The sequence below is a fragment of the Chlamydotis macqueenii genome, chromosome 23 (assembly GCF_036417535.1).
Source record: "Chlamydotis macqueenii isolate bChlMac1 chromosome 23, bChlMac1.mat, whole genome shotgun sequence".
In the NCBI taxonomy this organism is placed as follows: domain Eukaryota; kingdom Metazoa; phylum Chordata; class Aves; order Otidiformes; family Otididae; genus Chlamydotis; species Chlamydotis macqueenii.
Window position 1 is genome coordinate 1,281,484 of NC_141578.1, and position 22,291 is coordinate 1,303,774.

General features: G+C 71.0%; 3 protein-coding genes and 1 pseudogene across 4 annotated transcripts in view; 1 reads left to right on the forward strand and 3 right to left on the reverse strand.

Moving 5' to 3' along the window:
• Positions 1-214: 214 nt before the first annotated feature.
• Positions 215-8,815, reverse strand: LOC147597948 (copine-5-like; annotated as a pseudogene). The gene is made up of 21 exons (XR_015260979.1): positions 8,685-8,815; positions 7,411-7,451; positions 7,286-7,332; positions 5,802-5,905; positions 5,658-5,697; positions 5,452-5,528; positions 5,111-5,171; positions 4,956-5,019; positions 4,576-4,679; positions 4,167-4,271; positions 3,628-3,669; positions 3,461-3,536; positions 3,294-3,347; positions 3,152-3,212; positions 2,867-2,913; positions 2,564-2,745; positions 2,354-2,481; positions 2,155-2,257; positions 1,837-1,894; positions 1,275-1,348; positions 215-776 (listed from the first exon to the last, which is right to left on the reverse strand). The product of XR_015260979.1 is annotated as a copine-5-like (transcript).
• Positions 8,816-9,814: 999 nt separating this feature from the next.
• On the reverse strand, positions 9,815-13,173 carry PPIL1 (peptidylprolyl isomerase like 1). Its single transcript, XM_086765531.1, has 4 exons — positions 13,012-13,173; positions 11,597-11,751; positions 11,441-11,509; positions 9,815-10,099 (listed from the first exon to the last, which is right to left on the reverse strand). Exons 1-4 carry the CDS (start codon positions 13,065-13,067, stop codon positions 9,879-9,881), a joined length of 501 nt encoding a protein of 166 aa, XP_086621657.1. The 5' UTR covers positions 13,068-13,173; the 3' UTR covers positions 9,815-9,878.
• A 167-nt stretch (positions 13,174-13,340) lies between these two features.
• PSRC1 (proline and serine rich coiled-coil 1) lies at positions 13,341-16,011 on the forward strand. The gene is made up of 7 exons (XM_086765530.1): positions 13,341-13,350; positions 14,069-14,107; positions 14,187-14,244; positions 14,750-15,047; positions 15,191-15,344; positions 15,507-15,696; positions 15,792-16,011. Exons 2-7 carry the CDS (start codon positions 14,092-14,094, stop codon positions 15,889-15,891), a joined length of 816 nt encoding a protein of 271 aa, XP_086621656.1. The 5' UTR covers positions 13,341-13,350; positions 14,069-14,091; the 3' UTR covers positions 15,892-16,011.
• Positions 16,012-16,207: 196 nt separating this feature from the next.
• The window catches only part of CELSR2 (cadherin EGF LAG seven-pass G-type receptor 2), a 30,762-nt gene continuing 24,678 nt past the window's right edge, over positions 16,208-22,291 (reverse strand). The window contains exons 29-36 of the mRNA XM_086765951.1: positions 21,882-22,008; positions 21,061-21,183; positions 20,843-20,973; positions 19,446-19,534; positions 19,206-19,352; positions 18,254-18,460; positions 17,897-18,134; positions 16,208-16,648 (exon numbers count right to left, since the gene is read on the reverse strand). Coding sequence (XP_086622077.1) covers positions 16,627-16,648; positions 17,897-18,134; positions 18,254-18,460; positions 19,206-19,352; positions 19,446-19,534; positions 20,843-20,973; positions 21,061-21,183; positions 21,882-22,008 — 1,084 coding nt within the window. The 3' untranslated portion in view covers positions 16,208-16,626. The remainder of the gene's footprint in view (positions 16,649-17,896; positions 18,135-18,253; positions 18,461-19,205; positions 19,353-19,445; positions 19,535-20,842; positions 20,974-21,060; positions 21,184-21,881; positions 22,009-22,291) is intronic.

A 22,291-nucleotide genomic window follows, 5' to 3' on the forward strand; every position in this document is an offset into this window, starting at 1 on the left:
CAACTCAGTGCAAACCCACGGGGGGGGGGGCACAGGGGGACTGCCCATGCGAGACGGTGGGGGGGGGCACACACAGACAAAAAAGGACCTGGGACCCCCTCCCCGCTCGCTGCGGGACGGCAGGGGGTGCTGATGGGGCTGGGGGGGGGAAGGCAGGGGGGCATGCGTCACCCCTGGGGTGCTGGGGATGGGATGGGAGGGGGATGCTCCAAACGTCACCGGGGCCACCGGAGGGGTGGGGGTGGGGGGGTCCTGCCCACTCTGGCTCTGTGCTCGAGGGTGGGGGGGGCTGGGGACCCCTGCCCCTTTTTTGGGTGGGCACGATAGGGCCAGGATGGGGCAGGGTGGTCCCGGCTGGGGGGGGGGGGGGGGCGCTGCCACAGCCAAGGCTGCTTGGCCAACGCCAGTCCCATCCCCACCCCCCCCCGGGGACCCCAAAAAAGGGGATCTATGGGGGTCCCGGGGGTCAGCGCCCCCCCCAGGGTCCTGTCGCCTTTGATCCCTCAAAGAAGGAAAAAGTGGGGAGGGGGCTCGGAAAAACCCCCGAGCCCCGGGGCGGGGGGGACGCGGGGTACCGCGAGGTGTGGTCAGGGTTCGGGGGGCACCGGGGGGCCGGGGGGGTCGGGGCTGGGGGGGGCCGGCTGGGGTTTGATGCCCCGCGCCCTCATGTAGGAGACGAACTGGTCGGGGATCTCGGCCAGGACGTCCTTGGCCAGGCGCGCCATGCTCAGCACCGGGCTGGCCCCCCCGGCCAGGTAATCGCGGAACGGGACGAACTGGGGGGGCGGGGAGGGGACAGCCGGGTGGGGGGGGGGGTCAGGGCCTGGTCCCCCATGGCCAGCGTGGCCCAGTGCCCCCCATGTCCCAGTCCTCCCCCACCATGTCCCAGTGCCCCCCAATGTCCCAGTGCCCCCCACGTCCCAGTGCCCCGCAATGTCCCAGTGCCCACCACGTCCCAGTGTCCCCCCCCATGTCCCAGTGCCCCCCATGTCCCAGTCCTCCCCCTCCATGTCCCAATGCCCCCCCATGTCCCAGTGCCCCCCGGGATGTCCCAGTGCTCCCCCCATGTCCCAGTGCCCCCCAGGATGTCCCAGTGTCCCCCCCATGTCCCAGTGCCCCCTGCATGACCCGGTGGCCCCCTCGTGTCCCAGTCCGTCCCATCATTCCTCCACGCTGGGACCAGTCCCTGTACCCCAGGAGGGACGGGGCCCATTTGGGGTGCTCGGGGGTGGCCCGGGGGGGGTCCCTGATCCCTGCGGAGGGGGGGCCGGTACCTGCACGATGTCGCGCTCGGCCACCTTCCCGCGGGAGGAGATGCGGATGTCGTCACCGTCCAGCTCCACCATGGCTGGGGGGGGGGGGGGGGGTCAGCAGCACCCAGGGTCGCCCCCCCACGCCGGGGTGGGACCCCTTTCACCCCCCCAAACCAAAACCCAGCAGCCCCGGCAGCTGCAGGCGGAGGGGCGGGGTGGGTTCATCAGCACCAATTACTGGGGGAGCTTTAATTTGGCTTCGCTGCTGGCCGGGGGGGGGGGGGGGGGGGGGCTGCCCGTGTCCCCCCCCGAAGACCCCGGGGGGGGGGGCTCATCCAGCCCTATTGAACGCCCCCGCTCAACTGCGCACACGCCGGCCTGCGGTGAATCCCGCTGAGCCCCAACAAACTCAGCTCATATTTCCCAGTGGCGAAAGGCAGCTGCGGCCCCCTCTGCCCCCCCGCCTCCTCCAGGGACACGGGGGCTGCTGAGCCAGGGCGGGACAGGGACATGGGACCCCCCCCCCCAGCCCAGCCCTGGCACGGCGTTTGCCCCCCCGCCCCGGGTTGGGGCGCAGCCTTACCATCGAACTCGGCCTGGCCGACCCCCACGATGATGATGGACATGGGGAGCCTGGCAGCCTGTGGCGAGCGGGGCGGGGGGGGGGGGGGGGGGATTAAAAAATTAAAAAAAAAAGACAAAATGGCACCAAATTGAGCGCTGCTGCCACGGAGCAGCCATGACGGGCGCCTCGTCCCCGGGACCGCGACCCGGAGCTGAGCCCTGCGGACGCCCAGCATCGGGGGGCAACATGGGGGGAGGGTACTGCACCCCGGACGGCTCCGCACACCCCCGACCCCCCCCCCCCCGGTCCCCACGCCCCGCGCGGGCCCCCCCTCACGTTGACGATGGCCTCCTTGGTCTGCGCCATGTCCGAGATGACGCCGTCCGTGATGATGAGCAGCACGAAGTACTGCGACCCGTCCAGCGCCGCCGCTGCCGCGCTGCGTGGGGGGGGGCCCCGTGAGCGCCACCGGGGTGGGTACAGACCCCCCCTCACCCCCGGCCCAGCTTAGAGCGGGGGGCCAGGACCCCCGTACCGGGCGACGTGGTTGACGACGGGGGCGAAGTTGGTGGGCCCGTAGAGCTGGACGCGGCGCAGGCTGCGGTGGTAGGCTTCCAGGACGCCCTCGATGCCGCTGCACGCTGGGTTGGCCGCGTCGCCGTTCTGCGGGTGACGCGACCTCGGCGCGTGTCACCCCCCCCCCCCACCCGCCCCGCACCCCAAACCCCTCGGCGTGGCCCCTCACCAGCGGGAACTCGTGGGAGACGCGGCCGTCGGGCGGGACCTTGGCGCCGAAGCCGAGCGCCGGGAACATCTTGTCGCTGTCGTAGTCCTGGATGATCTCGCCCACGGCCTTCAGTGCCATGGCGTAGGCGTTGAGTTGGTACGGGCTCAGGTAGTGCAGCGAGGTGGACTGCGAGGGGTTCCCTGCGCCGGTGGGGGCAGGGGGCTCAGCCGGGCCCGAGCCCCCCCCTCCCATCCCGTCAGCGGTTTAGCGAGCCCCCTCCTCGTTAAATAACACGGGGGGTGGGCACAGGCTGGTGCTCACCGTTGGAGGCAGTGAAGTCGATGGCCACCGTGAAGTTGATTTGGGTCCTTGGGGGGGGCGGAGGAAGCTGCTTTAGGGATGGGGTGGGGGCAGGATGGGACCCACGGGTGTGGGGTGGGGGCAGGATGGGACCCATGGGTGTGGGCTGGGGGCAGGATGGGACCCGTGTGGGCTGGGGGCAGGATGGGACCCACGGGTGTATGGTGGGGGCAGGATGGGACCCATGGGGGGGACAGGTGTGGGGTGGGGGCAGGATGGGGACACCGAGGCCGCCCCCCCGCTCACCCGCCCCTGATGTACTCCAGGAAGGAGGGCTCGGCTCCACCGCGAAGGCCAGCAGCGTCACCTGCCAGGGACAGCGGCTGAGGGGGGGGGGACACCGCCGCACCCCCCCGCTGTCCCCCCCGCCCGCGCCCCCCGCCCTCACCGTCCCCGAGTTCAGGTATCGCTTCTTCTTCAGCTTCTTCCTGGGGTTCACCACCTTGGCGGGGGGGCAGGGGGGAGCTGCTCCCTACGGACCCCGGGGGGGGGCACCCTGGGGCCCGTAACACCCTTGGGTGCAGCTGCCCCCCCACCCCAATTCCCCGTCCCCACCTCGTAGACGTTGAAGCGGCTCTGTCCCCGCGCCAGCTCCCTGTAGCTGGTGGTGAACTCCCCGATGAAGTCGTGGCTGCGGGGGGGCCGGGGGGCGGTCACCGGGGTGCGGGGTGCGGAGTCAGGGTGGGGGGGTCCCTAGGGTGCCCCCCACCGCCCCCGCTCACCTCCCGCCGCGGTCCCAGTCGTACACCTCCACCTTGATGGCCCTGCGAGACAACGGGCGGGGGGGGGTCAGCGCCCCATCCCGCATCCCCAAACCCCAGACCCCCACCCGGGGTTGGCGGGGGGGGGGGGGGGGCTGCTCTGAGGCGCCCCCCCTCCGTGGGGTTGTTACACCGCCCCCGCGGGCCTTTTCCTCCTCCGCAGCTTTTGCGCTGGGATATTTTTATCCACCGTTGCCACGGCAACGCCCAACATGGGGCCAAGCCAGCGGCGCACGCGGAGCTCCGCCGGGACCCGCGGCGGGTGACACCGCTTTTTGGGGGGGGGGGACGACAACGACACACCCCCACTCTCCCCCCCCGCCCCCCGCCCCCCCCCAGGGCTGGCTCTGTGCCGGCGGCGCCCGGCCGGGTAAACCGGGCAGGGGGCGGCCGGAGGGCCGGGCCCGGCGGGGCGGGACCACGGAGACGGGTGGGGAGCGCCCCCCCCCACCCACCCCCCCCGTGCTGATGGGGGGGTGCGGGGGGGGGGCCAAGCTCACCGGCGGTGGTCCCCGTTGCAGAGGGCGCGCACCGGGATGGCGAAGGCCTCCCAGACCGGGTCCAGCGTGTTGCGCACCACCTCCGTCTTGTGGCAGATGGTGAAACTGGGGGGGGGGGACACACACACGACGCGGGGGTCACCCCCCACGCCACCACAGAGGGGGCTTTTGGACACCCCCTCCCCCCCCCAAAACCAGCCCCGCGTGGACACCGGAGCCCCCCCCGGGTCGGGTGGCTGTGCCCCCCCCCCGCTGTGGGTGGGTGGGGGTGGCGCTGGGTTTTTGGGGGGGTGTCGCTGGGTTTTGGGGGGGGTGTCGCTGGGTTTTGGGGGGGGGTCGCTGGGTTTTGGGGGGGGGGTCGCTGGGTTTTGGAGGGGGGTCGCTGGGTTTTGGGAGGGGGGTGGCTCACGTCCCGTCCTCGTTGCTGCGGTAGAAGACCAGGAAGGGGTCGGATTTCCCAAAAAAATCCTTCTTCTCCAGCTTGTTGGCGCAGAACTGCAGCGTGGCCACGTCCTGGGGGGGACGGGGACATGGGGGGGGTCACCGGGTACATGGGGAGGGTCACCGGGGACGGGGAGGGGGTCACCCCCACCCCACCTCCACGGGGACATGGCAGGGTGCAGGGTCTCGAGTGGGGGCTGAGGGCCACAGCACCCTCAGCTTCCTCGCCCCGGGGGCGCAGCGGGTGACGGGGGGGGGGGGGGGGGGGGCGGGTGTTCTCAGCCCCCCCCTCACCATGGCACTAGGGTGTCCCCAATTTGTGTGTGTCGTCCCCCCCCCCCCGCTCACCCGGCAGTCGTCCAGCTCCTCGGCGAGGAGGATGATGGTGCCGCACTTCTTCCCGGGGACGCCGCTGCTGGGAGGGGTTGGGGGGGGGGACACACACACGGTGACACGGGTGTCACCCACCCCAGGGGTCGACCCCCCGCCCCCCCAAACCTCACCCATTGGAGACGGCCGGAGCGGGGTCTCCTGCCCCAGGCGTGCGTGGTGGCCGTCCCCATCCTGCCGGGACACGCGGCGAGGGGTGACAGAGGGGACCCCCCCCCCCCAAAAAAAAACAAACCAAAAAACCCGCGAGACCGCCCCCCCCCCACCGATTTGGGGAAACTGAGGCAGGAGTTGCATAAGGGACACGGGGTCTGGGGCGCCGGCAGCAGGGTCCGGTCCCCACCCCGCACACCGGGATGAGGCTGGCGGGGAGGGGACACGGGGACAGTGGGCGGCCCACGCGGGGAAACTGAGGCACGGGGGGGGCTCGGGGCGGGGGGGGGCGGGGGCTCACGTCAGGGGCTTCTCCAGGCGGCTGCCGGCCGAGCCCACGATCTCGCCCAGGGTGCAGAAGGCCTGGCCCAGGAAATCCTGCCGGAGCCGCCGCGTCACCGGTGTCCCCATCGTCCCCGTCCCCCGCGTCCCCAATGTCCCCAGCGCCCCCGCGCCCCGCGGTGGGGGCCGCTGGGGGCAGGGGGAGCGGTGCCGCCCCACACTTACGTGTTTGGAGAGGTCGGGGCTCTTGGAGTCCACGTCGTACCTGGGGACAGAGGGGACCGCGGTCGGGGCGGGGGGACGGGGTGGCCTGGGGACGCGGGGGGGTGTAGGGGACGCGGGGGACGCGGGGGGCGCGGGGACGCTCACAGGTCGAAGCGCAGGTTCTGCTTCTCCTCGAAGAAGTAGTCGAGGACGAACTTGCGCAGGAAGTCGGGGTTCAGGGAGTTGTCGATGACCTCGGTGCGGCCGAACTGGGGGACACGGGGATGTGGGGGACACGTCCCCCCAGAGGGACACGGATGTGGGGATATGGATACGGGTGTGGCAACACGGGGACACTGGGACATGAGGACACCAGAGGAGCACAGGGACACGGATGTGGGGACACTGGAGGGACATGGACATGGGGACATGGCGACATGGGGACACGGATTTGGGGACATGGAAGTGGGGACACAGGAACATGAGGACATGGGGACACGGATGTGGGGACACTGGAGGGACATGGACACATGGACACATGGCAACACGGGGACATGGATATGGGGACATAGGGACACGGATGTGAGGACACAGGGACACCGGAGGGATGTGGGGACATGATGTGGGGACATGCATATGGGGACACTGGGACATGGACGTGGGGACACGGGGATACAGGGACATGGGGACACTGGAGGGACACGGGGACATGGATGTGGGGACACGGACACACGGAGACGTGGGGACACGGCCATGGGGCGGGGGGGGCGGCAGGAGGGCTGGGGACACCGCGGGGACACGGGGGGCGGGAGGGGGCGCGGGGGCCAGCCCCGGCAGCAGGTGCCCCTTTGTCATCGGCGCGGGGGTGGCACCGGGGGTGGCACCGGGGGTGGCACTGGGTGCGCCCAGGCCCCCGCCCGCTCCCGGCGGCCCCCAGCCCCTCAATTAAGCAGCTTTAATTACAGGGCGCGGGGCGGGGGCGGGGCAGGGGGGCGGGCTGCAGGGTGTCCCCAAGTGTCCCCTCCCTGGGGACACAGGCGGCTGATTGGCCGGCTGCCCGGCGCCCCGACGTGCTCGCCAGCTCCCCAGCCTGCTGATTGGCTGGCTGGCTGCGCCCCAACATGCCGATTGGCTGGCTGCCCCCAGCGGGTGGATTGCTTGCTGGCAATTGGCCAACCGCCTGGCACCCCCACATGCTGATTGGCCAGTCGGTCCACACCCCAACATGCTCATTGGTTAGTTCCCCAAGCAGTTGGGCAGAACAGGACACACTGATTGGCCACTGCGCCGGCACCCCAACACGCTGATTGGCCAGAACCCCAACATGCTGATTGGCCAACCTCGGACATGCTGATTGGTCAGTTGGCCACCACTCCAACACACTGATTGGCCAGCAGGCCAGCACCCCAACATGCTGATTGGCCGGTATCTAACACGTTGATTGGCCAGCAGGCCAGCACCCCAACATGCTGATTGGCCACCCGGTTGGCATGCCTGCATGCTGATTGGCCATCACCTCCACATGCTGCTGATTGGCCGCCTGCCCGTCGCCCCCCACGTGCCAATTGGCTGGCTGGCCGGCACCCCAACATGCTGATTGGTCGCCGGGCCGTCCCCCGCCCCACTGCGCCCTCCACCCACGTGCTCACCTCCCGCCACTGGCGGCTGCCGGGGCGCTGGGTGTAGAGCACGCAGACTGCGGGCGGGGCGGCCGGGGGTCACGGGGGGCGGGCACCCCGACACCCCCAGCCCCCCGCCCCACGGCCCCACTCACGCGGGTCCGACTTGGAGAAGGTGTCCCTGTCCAGGAGCCGCCTGCGGGGAGACGGGCGCTGGCACGCGCGTGCACGCGTGTGGTGGCGTGCACCGACGTGTGCATGGCTGCGTGTCAGGGCGTGCACGGCCAAGCGTGCTCCATGCCACGTGTCAGTGCGCACAGCCGTGTGTTGGCGTGCAAGGCCGCGTGTCAAGGTGTGCACGGCCACGTGCAGCTGTGCAAGGCCATGTGTCGGGATGTGCAAGGCCATGTGTGTCAGTGCCGTGTGTCGGTGCATGCAGCCATGTGCCAGCGTGTGCACGGTGCAAGACCACGTGTCAGGGTGTGCACGGCCAAGCGTGCTCCATGTTGCGTGTCACTGTGCACAGCTGTGTTGGTGCGCAAGCCCATGTGTCAGGGCGTGCACAGCCGTGTATGTTCCATGTTGTTTTGGCATGCCCAGCCGTGTGTTAGCGTGTCTAGCCGTGTGCCGGGGTGCGTGGCTGCGCATCGGGGTGCGTGGCTGCGTGTTGGGGTGTGCTCAGCCGTGTGCTGGCGTGCCCAGCCACGTGTCGGGGCGTGCCCAGCCATGTGTCGGCATGTCTAGCCGTGTGTCAGGGCGTGTGGCTGCGTGTTGGGGCGTGCCCAGCCGTGTCGGGGGGACCCCAGCACCCCGTCGCCCCCGCGCAGCACTGAGCAGCGTCCAACCCCCAGCCCCATCTCCGCTCCCCGAGGGGGTGGGGGGAAATGTGTCAGGGGGCACCCAGCACGGCTGGGGACCCCCCAGCACCCGTGACGCCCCCAGGCTGGCACCCGCATTCGGGGCTGGTGACGGGGCAGGGTCCCACCTCGGGGTGGGGAACGTGGGGGGGATATGGGGGGGCAATACAACCCAGCACCCCCACCCCAAACCCTAGGGCCCCCCGTCCAGGGACCCCCATCCCCAGAGGCCCCCACACCTCCCAGTGCCCCCCGCTCTCCCAGTGCCCCATGTTCCCAGTGCCCTCCTTGAGCCCTCCACTTCCCCAGTGTCTCCCAGTGTTTCCCAGTGCATTCCAATATCCTACAATAAAAACCGTCCCCTGCTCCCCGCTGCCTCCCAGTGCATCCCAGTGTCTCCCAGTGCATCCCAGTATCCTACAACACCAACTACCACCACTCCCCAGTGCCTCCCAGTGTCCCCCCAGTGCCCCACAGCATCAACTGTCCCCACTCCCAGTGCCCCCCAGTGCATTCCAGTGCCCCACAACACCAACCGCCCCTGCTCCCAGTGCCCCCAGTGCCCCCGGTACCTGCAGGACACCGTCAGCTCCACGCGGGTGGCCGGGACGGGGCCGGTACCGGTACCGGTGCCGGTGTCGCCGCCCGCCCCCGGGACGCCCAGGCCCGCCATGCCCCGCTCCGGCCGCCCCCGCGCCCCGCCACCGCCACCGGGACGGGGACCGGCACCGCCACCGGCACCGGGATCGGCTCCGCCCCGGGACCGCCCCCGCCCCCGCCCGGGGCTCCCGGCACCGGCCCCCCCCGTCGGGGGGCTGCCCCGGTGTTTCCTACAGGACCGCCCCCAGACCCTCGGTACCGCCTCTGGTACGGCCTCCGGTACCGCCCCCAGACCCCCGGTACGGCCCCCGGGATCACCCCCAGACCCCCGGTACCGCCCCCAGACCCCCAGTACCGCCCCCGGGATCACCCCCAGACCCCCAGTACGGCCCCCAGACCCCCAGTACGGGCCCCGACACCCTTCCGGTACCACGCCGGGGGGCTCCTGTTTCCCCCAGTGCCCCCCCCCCCCGTAACTGCCCCGGTACTGCAGGACCCCTCTGGGTACCACCCTGCTCCCCGGGGAGAGCCCCCAGTCCTCCCAGTGCCCTTAGCCAGACCACCTCAGTGCGCCCAGTATCACCCAGCAGCTCCCAGTCCAGCCCCCAGTGGCCCCCAGCACTCCCCGTGCCCCCCCAGTGCCTTGGCCACAGGGACGAGAGGGCACTGGGGGGGTTGGGGGGGCTGTACTGGGGGCACTGGGCAGACTGGAGCCCCCAGGTCGGCCACAGCCCGGGCATTACTGTAGGTCCTGCAGAAACAGTGAAGCGCCCTGAGGCCCCGAAAGCCATCACTGAGGGGGACACCCCCCAAATCGGGGGGGGGTGCAGCACAGGGACCCCTGTGCACGGGGACACTGCGGGCCAGCCGGGGGGTCCCCAGCGCTGCGCTGGGAGCCCAGGTTTTGGGGGGGGTGCAGCACTGTCACACCCCTCCCACCCACCCGCACCCCAGCGATGCAGAGGGAGGGACACCCCCGGTGGGGGGGGGGGGTCCCAGCACAATTTGGGGGACACACAACCGCGGTGGGGACATCTCCCCCCTAAAAAAACAAAACAAAAAAAACCAAATCCCCCCGCGGGGGTCCGCACCTCTTTTATTCCAACCGGGCGCCGTGCAAATTCGGGGGGGGCGGGGGGAGACAGGCGGCGCGGCCCCCCCCCCCGCTACCCCGAGGGAAAGGCCTTGATGACCTTGACGTCGTCCAGCGGGCGGTCCTGCGCGTTGGTCTCCACCATGGCCAGGCGGCCCAGCACCCCCATGCCCTGGCTGACCCTCCCGAAAATGCTGTGCTTGCCGTCCAGCCACTGCGCCGGGCCCAGCGTCAGGAAGAACTGGCTGCCGTTGGTGTCCGGCCCCGCGTTGGCCATGGCCAGGATGCCCGCGCCTGCCACCGGCCGAAGGACAGGAGGACGCGTTGGGGTTACTCCTCGGATTTGGGGGGGTTACGGGGTTGTTGACTTGGTACGGTGGGAGACGGATGGGGTTTTGAGGGACGTGGGGGACACGCCGCTACGTGGTCAGGGTCCTTGGGGACATGGGGGACACGCCACCCCATGGATGGGGTCTTGGGGGACATGGGGGACACGCCACCCCATGGATGGGTCTTAGGAGACATGCCATCCCATGAGTGGGGTCTTGGGGGACATCCCACCCCACGGACGGGGTCCTGGGGGACATGGGGGACACGCCACCCCATGGATGGGGTCTTGGGGGACATCCCACCCCACGGACGGGGTCCTGGGGGACATGGGGGACACACCGCTGCGTGGTCAGGGTCCTTGGGGACATGGGGGACACGCCACGCCATGGACGGGGTCTTGGGGGACATGGGGGACATGTTGTCCCCGTGGCTGAGGTCCTGAGGGACACATCATCCTTTTGGCCAGCCTCCTTGGGACACGCCACTCCACGGATGGGGTCTTGGGGGACATCTCACCCCATGGCTGGGGTCTCAGGGGACATGGGGGACACGCGGCCCAATTGCCAAGGTCCTAGTACCATGAGGGAGATGCCACTCCATGGAGGGGGACATGACGGTCATGGGGAACATGGGACACACGCCACCCCATGGCCAAGGTCCTGGCATCACGAGGGACATGTTGACCCCATGGCTGGAGTCTTGGGGGACATGCCACCCCATGACCGAGGTCCTGGCATCATAGGGGACATGCCATCCCATGGCTGGGGTCTTAGGGGACATCACCTAATGGCCGGGATCTTGAGGGACATGTGAGCCCCATGGTCAGCTTCCTTGGGACATGCCACCCCATGGATGGGGTCTTGGGGTCCTGGGGGACACGGGAGATATGCCACCCCATGGGCAAGGTCCTGGTATCACGGGGGACTTGTCATCTTAATGGTTGGGGTCTTGGGGGACATGCCACCCCATGGCCAGGCTCCCAAGGGACATGGAGAACATCCCACCCCATGGGTGAGGTCTTAGAGAACATGGGACACACGCCACCCCATGGCCAAGGTCCTGGCATCATAGGGGACATTTTGCCCCCGTGGCTGGGGTCTTGAGGAGACATGAGGGGACCCCATGGCCAAGATCTTGGAGGAGATGCCACCTCACGGATGGGGTCTTGGGGGACATGGGACCCCGTGGCCAAGATCTTGGCATCACGGGGGACACGCCCCCCCATGGCCGGTGTCTCGGAGGACACGGGACACACGCCACCCTGCGGGCGGGGGGCTTCCCCCCCCGGTGCCGGTTGGTGCTCACCGGTGAACTTCAGCTCGGGGTGCAGCTCGTCCTCAAACTGTTTGCCGTAGATGGAGGCGCCGCCGCGGCCTGCGGAGGGGGGCGACGGGGCCGGGGGTCAGCGGGGCCGCCCGGGGGGGCGCAGGGGACGCGGTGACGGGTGGGGGGGGGTCTCACCGGTGCCGGTGGGGTCGCCGCCCTGCACCATGAAGTCCCGGATGACGCGGTGGAAGCGCGTGCCGTTGTAGTAGCCGCGGCGGCAGAGCTCGGCGAAGTTCTTGCAGGTGCGGGGCGCGTGCTTCCAGTACAGCTCCAGCACCAGCGGGCCCATCCTGCGCCACCGGGTCACCGCGGGGGGAGCAGGGGGGCGATGGGGGCTGCCCGGTACCGGGGGGGGGGGGCAATAGGGGCCGCTGCCCGGTACCGGGGGGGGACCGAGGGGCTGTGCGGTACCGGGGGGGGGCAATGGGGGCTGCCCGGTACCGGGGGGGGGCAACGGGGCTTGGCCGGTACTGGGAGGGGGCAGTGGGGGCTGTCCGGTACCAGGGGGGGGGGCAATGGGGGCTGTGCGGTACTGGGGGGGCGCAGTGGGGGCTGCCCGGTACCGGGGGGGGGGGCAATAGGGGCCGCTGCCCGGTACCGGGGGGGGGACCGAGGGGCTGTGCGGTACCGGGGGGGGGGGCAGTGGGGGCTGTCCGGTACCGGGGGGGGGGGCAATGGGGGCTGTGCGGTACTGGGGGGGCGCAGTGGGGGCTGCCCGGTACCGGGGGGGGGGGGGGCAATAGGAGCCACTGCCCGGTACCGGGGGGGGACCGAGGGGCTGTGCGGTACCGGGGGGGGGCAATGGGGGCTGCCCGGTACCGGGGGGGGGGCAATGGGGGCTGTGCGGTACTGGGGGGGTGCAGTGGGGGCTGCCCGGTACCGGGGGGGGGGGGGGGGGGCAATAGGAGCCGCTGCCCGGTACCGGGGGGGGGACCGAGGGGCTGTGCGGTACCGGGGGGGGGGCAATGGGGGCTGCCCGGTACCGGGGGGGGGGCAACGGGGCTTGGCCGGTACTGGGAGGGGGCAGTGGGGGCTGTCCGGTACCGGGGGGGGGACCGAGGGGCTGTGCAGTACCGGGCGGGGGGCAATGGGAGCTGTGCGGTACTGGGAGCCGGGGACTGGGGTCTGTCCGGTACCGGGGGGGGGGGCAATGGGGGCTGCCCAGTACCGGGGGGGGAATGGGGTCTGTCCGGTACGGGGTGGGGGGGTAGAGGGGCTGTCCGGTACCGGAGGGGGGCAATGGGGGCTGCTTGGTACCGGGGGGCGGAGGAATGGGGCCTGTCCGGTACCCGAGAAGGAGACTGGGGATGCCCGGTACCGGGGGGGAGCAATGGGGGCTGCCGGTACCGAGGGGCGGACCCAGGGCCTGTCCGGTACCGGAGGGGGAGGCCGGGCCTGTCCGGTACCGGGGAGGAGCAATGGAGGTGTCCGGTACCGGAGGGGGAGGCCGCGGCGCTGCCGGTGCCGGCGCAGGGCAGGGGGCGGGGCGGAGGAGGCGGGAGGGGCCGCCCGCTGCCGGTACCGGTCCCGGGGGCGGCCCCACTCCTTACGTGGTTTCCATGGAGACGGTGGGCGGCTGCCAGGAGTCGGGCGGGACGGCGGCCATGATGGTGGTGGTGGTGGTGGTGGCGGCGGCGGCGGCGGCGGCGGCGAAAGCGGAAAGGCCGCGCTTGCGGAGCCCCGCCCCTTCCCGGCAGCGGCCAATGGGAGAGCGCGGCGGGGCGGGGCGGGAGCGGGCGGAAGCGGGCCAATCCGCGAGGCGGGCGGGCGCGCCGCTATTGTGACGCAGAGGGGGTAGGGACTGTTCGAATGAGGCCACGCCCCCTCCGCTGGGCCACGCCTCCCGTCCGCGCGCGCGGGGCGAGCGGGAGCCGGGGGGGCGGGCGGCGGTGAGCGGGGATGGGCCCCCCCCCCCGGGCTCGGGGTGCGGGGCTGGGACCCCCGGGGGGGGCTGGGACGCCCCCGTGGGGACTGGGGCCATTTCCGGGGGGGCTGGGATTGGGTTGGGGGGTTGGGGTTGGGGGGCTGGACCCACAGTTGAGGGGCTGGGACCACCCTGGGATCGAGTTGGGGGCCTGGGACCCCTGCTTGAGGGGCTGGGACCCCCCCGGGACCGGGGTGCGGGGCTGGGACCCCTCCCGTGGGGACTGGGGCCATTTTGGGGAGGGGGGGCTGGGAACCCGCCAGGATCGAGTTGGGGGGCTGGGACCGTCCCGAGAATTGAGATGTGTGGGCTGCGACCCCCCCCGTGGGTGCTGGGACTCGCCAGCTGGGGGGCTGGGACCCCCTCGGGATCGGGTTGGGGGGCTGGGACCCCCCCCGGGCTCGGGATGCGCGGCCGGGCCCCACGGCTGGGGAGCTGGGGCCCACCCCAGGGCTGAGATGTGGGGCCGGGACCCCCTCAGCGTGGGGAGGTCGCGGTGTGGGGCGGGGGTCCCGCGGTTCCCCCCCTCCGCCCCCACGCCCTGCCCGCGCCAGCGGTGCCGTCCCGGGTGGCACAAAGCCCCGATTGTCCCGGGGCGCGCGCGCTGGCCGGTGCCGCCCCGCGCGGGTCGGGGACACGAGTGGGGCCCCTGGGTCACCCCCCCCCTCCCCGCTCCCCGGCAGGCAGCCCCCGCGCCGGCGCCGCCATGGCCGAGGAGCCAGGTAAGGCAGCGCCGCGCCCCCCCCCGTGCCCCCCCCGCGGGGCCGGGCTCACCCCACGCGTGTCCCCCCCACCCCCCAGACATCCGCTTCGTCACCGAGGAGAGCTTCGACTTCGGGCTCCTGTCCCCTTCCGACAGGTGAGGCGGGGGGCGTGGGGGGCATCCCACCGCGTGGGTGGGCTCGTGGCATCGTGGGGGATGCGTCACCCGTGGGTGGGGTCCTGTGGGACGCGGGAGGACATCCCACCCCATGGCCAAGGTTTGGGGACATGGGCGTTGGGGAGACATGTCACCGCATGACCAGGGTCCTGGCATGGTGGGGGACGCGTCACCCGTGGGTGGGCTTCTTGGGGACGCGGGGGCCATCCCACCCCATGGCCAAGGTTTGGGGGACATGGGGGTCATGTCATCCCATGGGTGGGGTCCTGTGGGACACGGGGGTCACGTCACCCCATGGGTGGGCTTCTTGGGTACGTGGGGGATGTGCCACCCCATGGCCAAGGTTTGGGGGACGTGGGGGCCATGCGACCCCGTGGGTGGGCTTATGGAGGACCCTGGGGGACACGCCACCCCACGGCTGGGGTCCTGGGTGACGTGAGGGGGGGCTCGGGGACGGGGGCTGACGCCAACCTTCACCCCGCAGCCGGGAGGAAGAGGAGGAGGAGGAGGATGAGGCGAGCGCGGCGGCCGGGGGGGCCGGGCGCTGGAGCCCCCTGAGCGGCGCCCGGCTGGAGGAGGTGGTGCGGGAGGCCACGCGCCTGGCCGCACAGCTGGCACACTGCCAGCTGCCCCCCGCCACCCCCCCGGCCCCCCGCAGCCCCCGCAGCCCCCGCCGCCAGACCTTCGTGGTGCGGGACAGCCCGGTGCGGGCGCTGCTGCCCACCGTGGAGCCGCGGGGACCCCCCCCCAGCACCGCCCCCGAGCGCCCCGCCGCCCCCAAGGTGGGTGACACCGCGGCGGGGGTCCCAGTGCTCCCAGTATGGTCCCACACCGTGCTCCCAGTGGGGCTGAAGCCCCACATTTTGGGGTGGGGGCTCTGCGTGCCACCCTCATGTCCCTGTCCCCCCCCCAATTCTGTTTCCAGGTGTCGCCCCGCTGCCCCCCCACCGCCGCCCCCAAGGGACCCCCGGGGGGCAGGGTGCCCCCCGCCAGCCGCCTGGGCGCCCCCCGGCCTTGCCCTCCCCACGGGCGGGGGGCTGGGGCGCGGGGCAGGGAGCCCCCCCGCGCGGGAGCAGCAGGTACCGGCTCGGGGGGGGGCACGGGGTGGGGGCACCCACACCGTGGGGCAGGAGGAGGGGATCCAGCTCCCAGGGGCCGGGCGGGTCCCAGAGCTGCCCCCAAGCCCCCCCGCGGGGTGTGGGGGTCAGGGTGCCCCCCCCGACGCCCCCCTTTCTCCCCAGGGCAGCCGAAGGGGAGGGGGGGCGCTGCCCCCGCGCCACCTGCCGCCCCCCCGCCAGCCCCGTGCCAGGGCCGCCGCCGCCCCCGCCCCCTCCAGCCGCCCCCCCGCACCCACCGCCATCCCCAAGGCCCCCGGCCGGACCCCGGTGGAGGGGGCAGTCCCGGGCCGCGCCCCCGCTCCCGCCCCCAGAGGTAAGGATGGGTGCTGCTGGGCTAGGGGGGGGCCAGGGGCTACCCCCCACTGCCCCCCCTGCCTCGGTTTCCCCATGGCGGCCCCCCTATTGCAGGTACGGGGGCGGCACGAGCGGCCCCCCCGGCTGCTGGCTCGGCGTGCAAACCGGGCCCCCCCCCCCAGCCGCCTGCGCCCCCCCCGGAAGACGGCGGTGAGCAGCACCCCGAGGTGACCCCCACTCTCCGCCCCCCCCCCACCTCACCCAGAGGAGCCTGGGGCGCCCGGCCCCCCCGGCCCAGTGTGTGGGGGGAACTGGGGAAACTGAGGCACGGGGGGGGTGGGGAGGGGGGTACGGACAGGACCGGCCCCCCCCCCAGGACGAGGCAGAGGCGCAGGTTGGATTTTGCTTTAATTACAAAAGGTCCCGTCCGCAGTAGGACCCCCCACCCCCACTGCTGCCCCCCCCAACCCAGGGGTCCCTCACCCCCCCCCCACCCCCCCCCGGGTGCCACCGCCTGAGCCTCGCCCCTGGGGGGTCAAAGTGTTGGGGGAGGGTGGGGGCTCAGACATCCCTGCACCCACCCCTGCATCCCCCCCCTCCATGTGCCCCCCACCTTGGGGGGGGGGTGGCACACCGTGGGGGGGTCCATATCCATTTTTTTTGTATTTTTCATGTATTTTTTAAATAAAACCCTCCACCGGGCACGGGGGGCTGTGCACCATGCTGGGGGGGGCAGGGTGGGGGGCACCCATGCCACACCGCCCCCCCCAGTGCCAACGGGGTGGGGGGCAAATCCCTGCCAGCAGCCAAAGTGCAATGGGGGGGCGGGGGGGGCTCCATGCCCCATCCTGCTGCCCCCCCAATCCTGCTGCTCCCCCCATCCCGGTGCCCCCCCCGGCACGGTGTCCCCGGCACGGTGGGGTGGGGGGGGTGCCCCCCTGGGTCCCCGTTAGATGGAGGTCTCGTCGCTCCTGGGGGGGGGACACGGACAGACAGACAGGCGGGGGGGGCACAAGGGGGGGAGGGGAATAAAAAACAAGACAGACAGATGCGTGATGGGAGGTGCGGTGGGTGCCAGGGTGCCCCCCGCGCCCCCAGCACCCAGCGCTCGCCCGGATGGGGGAGATGAGGGGGTGGGGGTCCCCCGGCCCCCGCGGGTTAATGGAGAAAATTAAAAAACAGAAATCTGGGGGGGGGGGGGGGGCGGGGAGGAGAGAAGAGGGGGGGTTAGTGCCCGCCGGCAGGGAGCCCCCCCCCCCGCGCCCACTGCTATGGCACCCCGGCCCCCGTGGGCACCTGGGCATCCAACGGACACCCAACGGGCATCCAATGGATGGTCAACGGGCACCCAACGGGCACCCAACAGTCAATGGGCACCCAACGGGCACCCAATGGGCACTCTGCGCATCCAGTGGGCACCCTAGCACACAATGGGTGCCACCCTCAAACCCAGTGGGCACCCTTGCAGATGATGGGCACCCAAAAGACTCCCTGGCACCTGATGGGCACCCTTGCACCCAATGGGTGCCCCACAGGAACGCTGGCACCCTATGGACACCCAACAGCCACCTTGCACTCAACAGGCACCCTCAAACCCAATCTGCACCCTAGCACCCAACGGCCACCCAAGAGAAACTCTGGCACCTAACGGGTACCCAACAGGCACCCGTGCACCCGATGGGTGCCCAATGGGAACCCTGGCACTTGATGGGCACCCAACAGTTGCCCTTGCACCCAATGGGTGCCCAGTGGGAACCCTGGCACCCAACAGCCACCATTGCACTCCATGGGCATCTGATGGTCACCCTTGAACCCAATGTTCACCCTAACACCCAATGGGCACCCAAGAGGAACCCGGGCACCTGATGGACACCCAACAGGCACCTTGAGCACCTAACGGGTGCCCAATGGGAACATTTGCACCCAACAGCCACTCTTGCACCTGACTGGTGCCCAATGCTCACCTGGAACCCAATGTGCACCCTAGCACCCAACGAGCACCCAAGAGGAACCCGGGCACCCAACAGCCACCCAATGCGTGCCCTGGCACTCGACGGACACCCAACAGCCACTCTTGCAGCCGATGAGTTCCCAACGGTCACCCTTGAACCCAAGCTGCACCCTAGCACCCAACGGGCACCCAAGAGGAACCCGGGCACCCAACAGGCACCCAGCGGGCACCCCAGCACCCACGGGGCGCCCCCGCGCCTGGCACTCACTCGGAGCCGGAGGAGTCCTCGTCCACGGTGCCCGCCTTGATGCTCATGGCGATGGGGGTGACGCCGCTGAGCTGCTCCTGCAGGCTCTGGCGGGGGCGGGGGGCGGCGGGGCCCCCCACCCTGCTCCCCTCGCTGCCCGAGGAGGCGGTGGTGCCGGCGGGGGGCGGCGGGGGGGGCCCGAGGCGCTGGGTGCTGCCCCGCTCGCTGATGGGTGCCAGGCACTTCTTCTTCAGGATGCCTGCGCGGGGCGGGGGGGCATCACGCAGGGTTTTGGGGTGGGGTGGGGGGGTCCCAGCCTGGAGGCGCCCCCCTTGCCCGCCCCACGGCCCCCGCCCGGGCTCGGGGCCCACCCCGTACCTTTGTGGGGGTGCGGCAGTGGCAGCGGCGGGGGGTCCCTGGGCAGCGCCTCGCCGTTGAGGCGGGGGGGGTCACCCCGGGGGGGCCCCTCGCCCCCCGCCGGCTCCACGCGCAGGGGCTCGCTGCCCCCCTGCCCCTCGCTTTCGCTGGCCGTCGTCACGAACTCCCCCGGCCAGTACGGGTGGCCCGGGGCCACCAGGCTGTCACCTGCGGGGGGTGGGGGGGGGCTGCTGGGACGGGCAGGGCCAGGGACCCCCCCCAAACCCACTGGCACCCCAGACTGGGTGAGAGACCCTCCCCCACGCCCATTGGGTGCCCCCCATCCGCAGCCTGGACAGGGTTAGGGACCCCCTGAACCCACCGGGTGCCCCCCTGGCAGCCTGGGTGGGGTGAGTGATCCCCCCCTCCAAATCCATTGGGTGCCCCCCACCAGCACTCTGAACGTAGTGAGGGACCCCCAAAACCCACTGGGTGCCCCCCCATCAGCACCCTAAGCAGGACAAGGGACCCCCACCCCCATTGGGTGCCCCCAGATAGGGTGAGGGACCTCCCCCCAACCCAAATCCATTGGTTGCCCCCAGGCAGGGTGAGAGACCCCCCTCAAATCTATCGGGTGTCCCCCACCAGCACCCTGAACACAGTGAGGGACCCCCTGAACCCACTGGGTGCCCCCCTGGCACCCTGGATGGGGTGAGCATTCCCCCTCCCCAAACCCATTGGGTGCCCCCCACCAGCACCCCGAACACAGTGAGGGACCCCCTGAACCCACTGGGTGCCCCCCTGGCACCCTGGATGGGGTGAGCGTTCCCCCTCCCCAAACCCATTGGGTGCCCCCCACCAGCACCCTGAACACAGTGAGGGACCCCTGCTCCCCACTGGGTGCCCCCCACCAGCACCCCGAGCAGGGCAAGGGACCCCCCATCCCCCCCGGGTGCCTGCAGGCCGGCGTTACCGGGCCCGGGCGGGCGCGGGGGGGCCCCGGGCAGGGTGCCCCAGCCAGCCGGGGGGGTCTCGTCCTCGCTGTCCGAGGAGCGCGTGGAGCCGAAAGAGCCGCTGCCGTCCTCCAGCGACAGGTCACTGTCCGAGTCCGTGTCATGCTCTGGGGGGGACGCGGCTCAGGGGGGCCCAGGGCCAACCCCCGCCCCGCCCCGGCTGAGGCCGGGCGCACTCGGCGCACGTGTGGCGGGCCTACCCTCCGGCTGGTCCTGGGCGTCCAGGAAGAGCCCCCCCGGCTCGGCCAGCGCCCGCCGCCCCGGGCTGCCGGCCAGCCCCGAGTCCTCCCTGCCGGAGAGGGGACACTGCACCCAGCGGCACCCCGCCACCCGAACCCGCTCCTTGTCACCCTACTGCCCCCCCACCCTGCCACCCCACCGCCCAGTCAACCCACCCACCCACCACCCAACCAACTCAACCAACCCACCACCCCACCACCCCACCAGCCAACCACCCCACCACCTCACCACCCAACCAACCCAACCAACCCACTCCACCCCATCACCCCACCACCATGCTGCCACGCCACCCAGCCAACCCATTCCTTGTCAGCCCATCATCCCACCATCCAAACACCCCACCACCCCATTCCCCACCATCCCAACACCCTGCCACCCAACCACCCCACCACCCAACCACCACCCAACCAACCCACTCCTTGTTAACCCAACAGCTCACCATCTTACCACCCCACTACTCCACCAGCACCCAACCACCCAACCACCCCACCAACCCATTCCTCAACTGAACACCCCGCCATCTTACCACCGCACCACCCCATCACCATGTTTCCATGACACCCCATCACCCAACCAACCCATTCCTCATCAACCCATCACCCTGTCTTATCACCCCACCACCCTGCCACCCAACCACTCCACCACCCAACCAACCCATTCCCCATCAACCCAACACCCTGCCATCTTACCGCCCCATCACTCCACCACCAACCCACTCCCACCCAGCCAACCCATTCCTCGTTAACTCAACACCCTGCCATCTTACCACCACCATGCTGCCATGCCACCCTGCCACCCAGCCAACCCATTCCTTGTCAACCCACCATCCAAACACCCCACCACCCCATTCCCCATCATCCCAACACCCTGCCATCTTACCACTCCACCACCCCACCACCACCCCACCAACCCGCTCCTTGTTAACCCGTCACCCCAACATCTTACCAGCCCGTCACTCCACCACCCCACCACCCAACCATCCTGCCACCCCAACACTCCACCACTCAACCAACCTGTTCTCCATCAACCCAACACCCTGCCATCTTACTGTCCCGTAATTCCACCACCATGCTGCCATGCCACCCCACCAACCCACCACCCATCATCTCACCGCCCCACCACCCAACCAAACCACCACCCATCATCTCACCGCCCCACCACCCAACCAACTCGCCACCCATCATCTCACCGCCCCACCACCCAACCAAACCACCACCCATCATCTCACCGCCCCACCACCCCATTCCCCGTCATCCCAGCACCCTGCCACCCTACCACCCCACCACCCAACCAACCCATTCCCCATCAACCCAGCACCGCCCCAGCACCCTCCCCGGCCGGTGTCCCAGGGCTGTACCGGCGCACGAAGGGGATGTAGCTGTGGTGGCTCTTGCCGGAGCGCGCGGTGCTGTGCAGGGAGCCGGTGGAGCCGCCGACGGGTGCCGGGTACAGCCGTCCCGCCACGTAGGTGCTGTCGCAGCCGTAGGCCTGCCACGGGGATGGGGACGTCACGGCCGTGGCGGGCGGCCGCCCCTCGCCCCCCGGCGACCCTGCCCGGCCCCCCGAGGCACTCACGGGGGTCAGGGTGGATTTGGTGGCCAGCGCGGGGTCGGGGCCACGGCGGCGGGCGCAGCTGAGCCGCAGGCTCCTCCGCACCTCCTTGCTCAGCACCACGCAGAAGAGGAAGATGAGGGGGCCCTGGGGCGGAGAGGGGGGCACGTGAGCATGGGGACCCCACCCGCACCCCAGATGGGTCGAGGGGCCCCCCTGCCCCCTGGGTGCCCCCCATTGGCACCCTGCACCAGGTGAGGGACCCCTGTGAGACATATTGGGGTGTGGGGAGCTATAGGGCGACAGTGGTATGGGGGATGGAGGTACCAGGGGCTCAGGGAGCTATAGGGTGCTACAGGGTGCTATAGGGAGATATAGGGTGCTACAGGGTGCTATAAGGTGCTTTAGGGAGCTATGAGGTGCTATAGGGACCTATAGGATGCTATAGAAGGTGCTATAAGGAGCGACAGGGAGCTGTAAGGTGAAATAAGGTGCTATAGGGAGCTATAGGTGATACAGGCAGCTATAAGCTGCTATAGACGGCTATAGAGTGCTACAGGGAGCTACAGAGTGCTATATAAGGTGTTATAGGGAGCTATAGGGTGCTATAGGGAGCACAGGGGCAGAGTGGGCACACATGGGGACGGGGTAAAGGAGGCGTAGGGGGCACAGGGGGTGTAGGGTACAGGGGCATGGGACATATAGGGGTACGGGGAGGTATAGGGGCAGGGGTGCTGTGGGTGCTATGGGCGCTGTGGGGGCTGTGGGCGCTGTGGGGGCTGTGGGGGCTGTGGGGGCTGTGGGCGCTATGGGTGCGGGGCGGGGGGTCCGGGGGGCGGGGGCACCTGCAGGCAGTTGGAGGCGGCGAACAGGTAGTGCAGCAGCAGGGCGTCGCTGTTGACCGAGAGCAGGGCCAGCAGCCAGGCCAGCCCGGGCAGCGCCAGCACCACCGCCGCCGTCTGCAGCCCGGGCCTGGGGGGCGCCGTCAGCCCCCGCCCCGGGCACCCCCCAGCCCCCGCCACCCCGGGCACCCCCCTCAGGCCCCGCCCCGGGCACCCCCCCAGCCCCTGCGCGACACCGCCGGGCACCCCCCTCAGCCCCTGCCACCCCAGGCACCCCCCCAGCCACCACCACCCGGGGCAACCCCGGGCACCCCCTCAGTCCCCGCCCCGGGCCCCCCTCCCAGCCCCCACCACCCTGGGCACCCCGTCAGCCCCTGCCCTGCGCCCCCACGCACCCCCTGCCCCCAGGCACC

Coding starts and splice junctions, on each gene's coding strand:
- PPIL1 (XM_086765531.1), bottom strand. CDS start 13,067: ATGGCCGCCGTCCCGCCCGACTCCTGGCAGCCGCCCACCGTCTCCATG. Junction 11,752..13,011: donor ACCGTCTCCATGGAAACCAC/GTAAGGAGTGGG, acceptor CCGGTGGCGCAG/GATGGGCCCGCTGGTGCTGG. Junction 10,100..11,440: donor CCCCGAGCTGAAGTTCACCG/GTGAGCACCAAC, acceptor GGCCGGTGGCAG/GCGCGGGCATCCTGGCCATG.
- PSRC1 (XM_086765530.1), top strand. Junction 14,245..14,749: donor CTCCTGTCCCCTTCCGACAG/GTGAGGCGGGGG, acceptor TTCACCCCGCAG/CCGGGAGGAAGAGGAGGAGG. Junction 15,345..15,506: donor CCCCCGCGCGGGAGCAGCAG/GTACCGGCTCGG, acceptor CTTTCTCCCCAG/GGCAGCCGAAGGGGAGGGGG.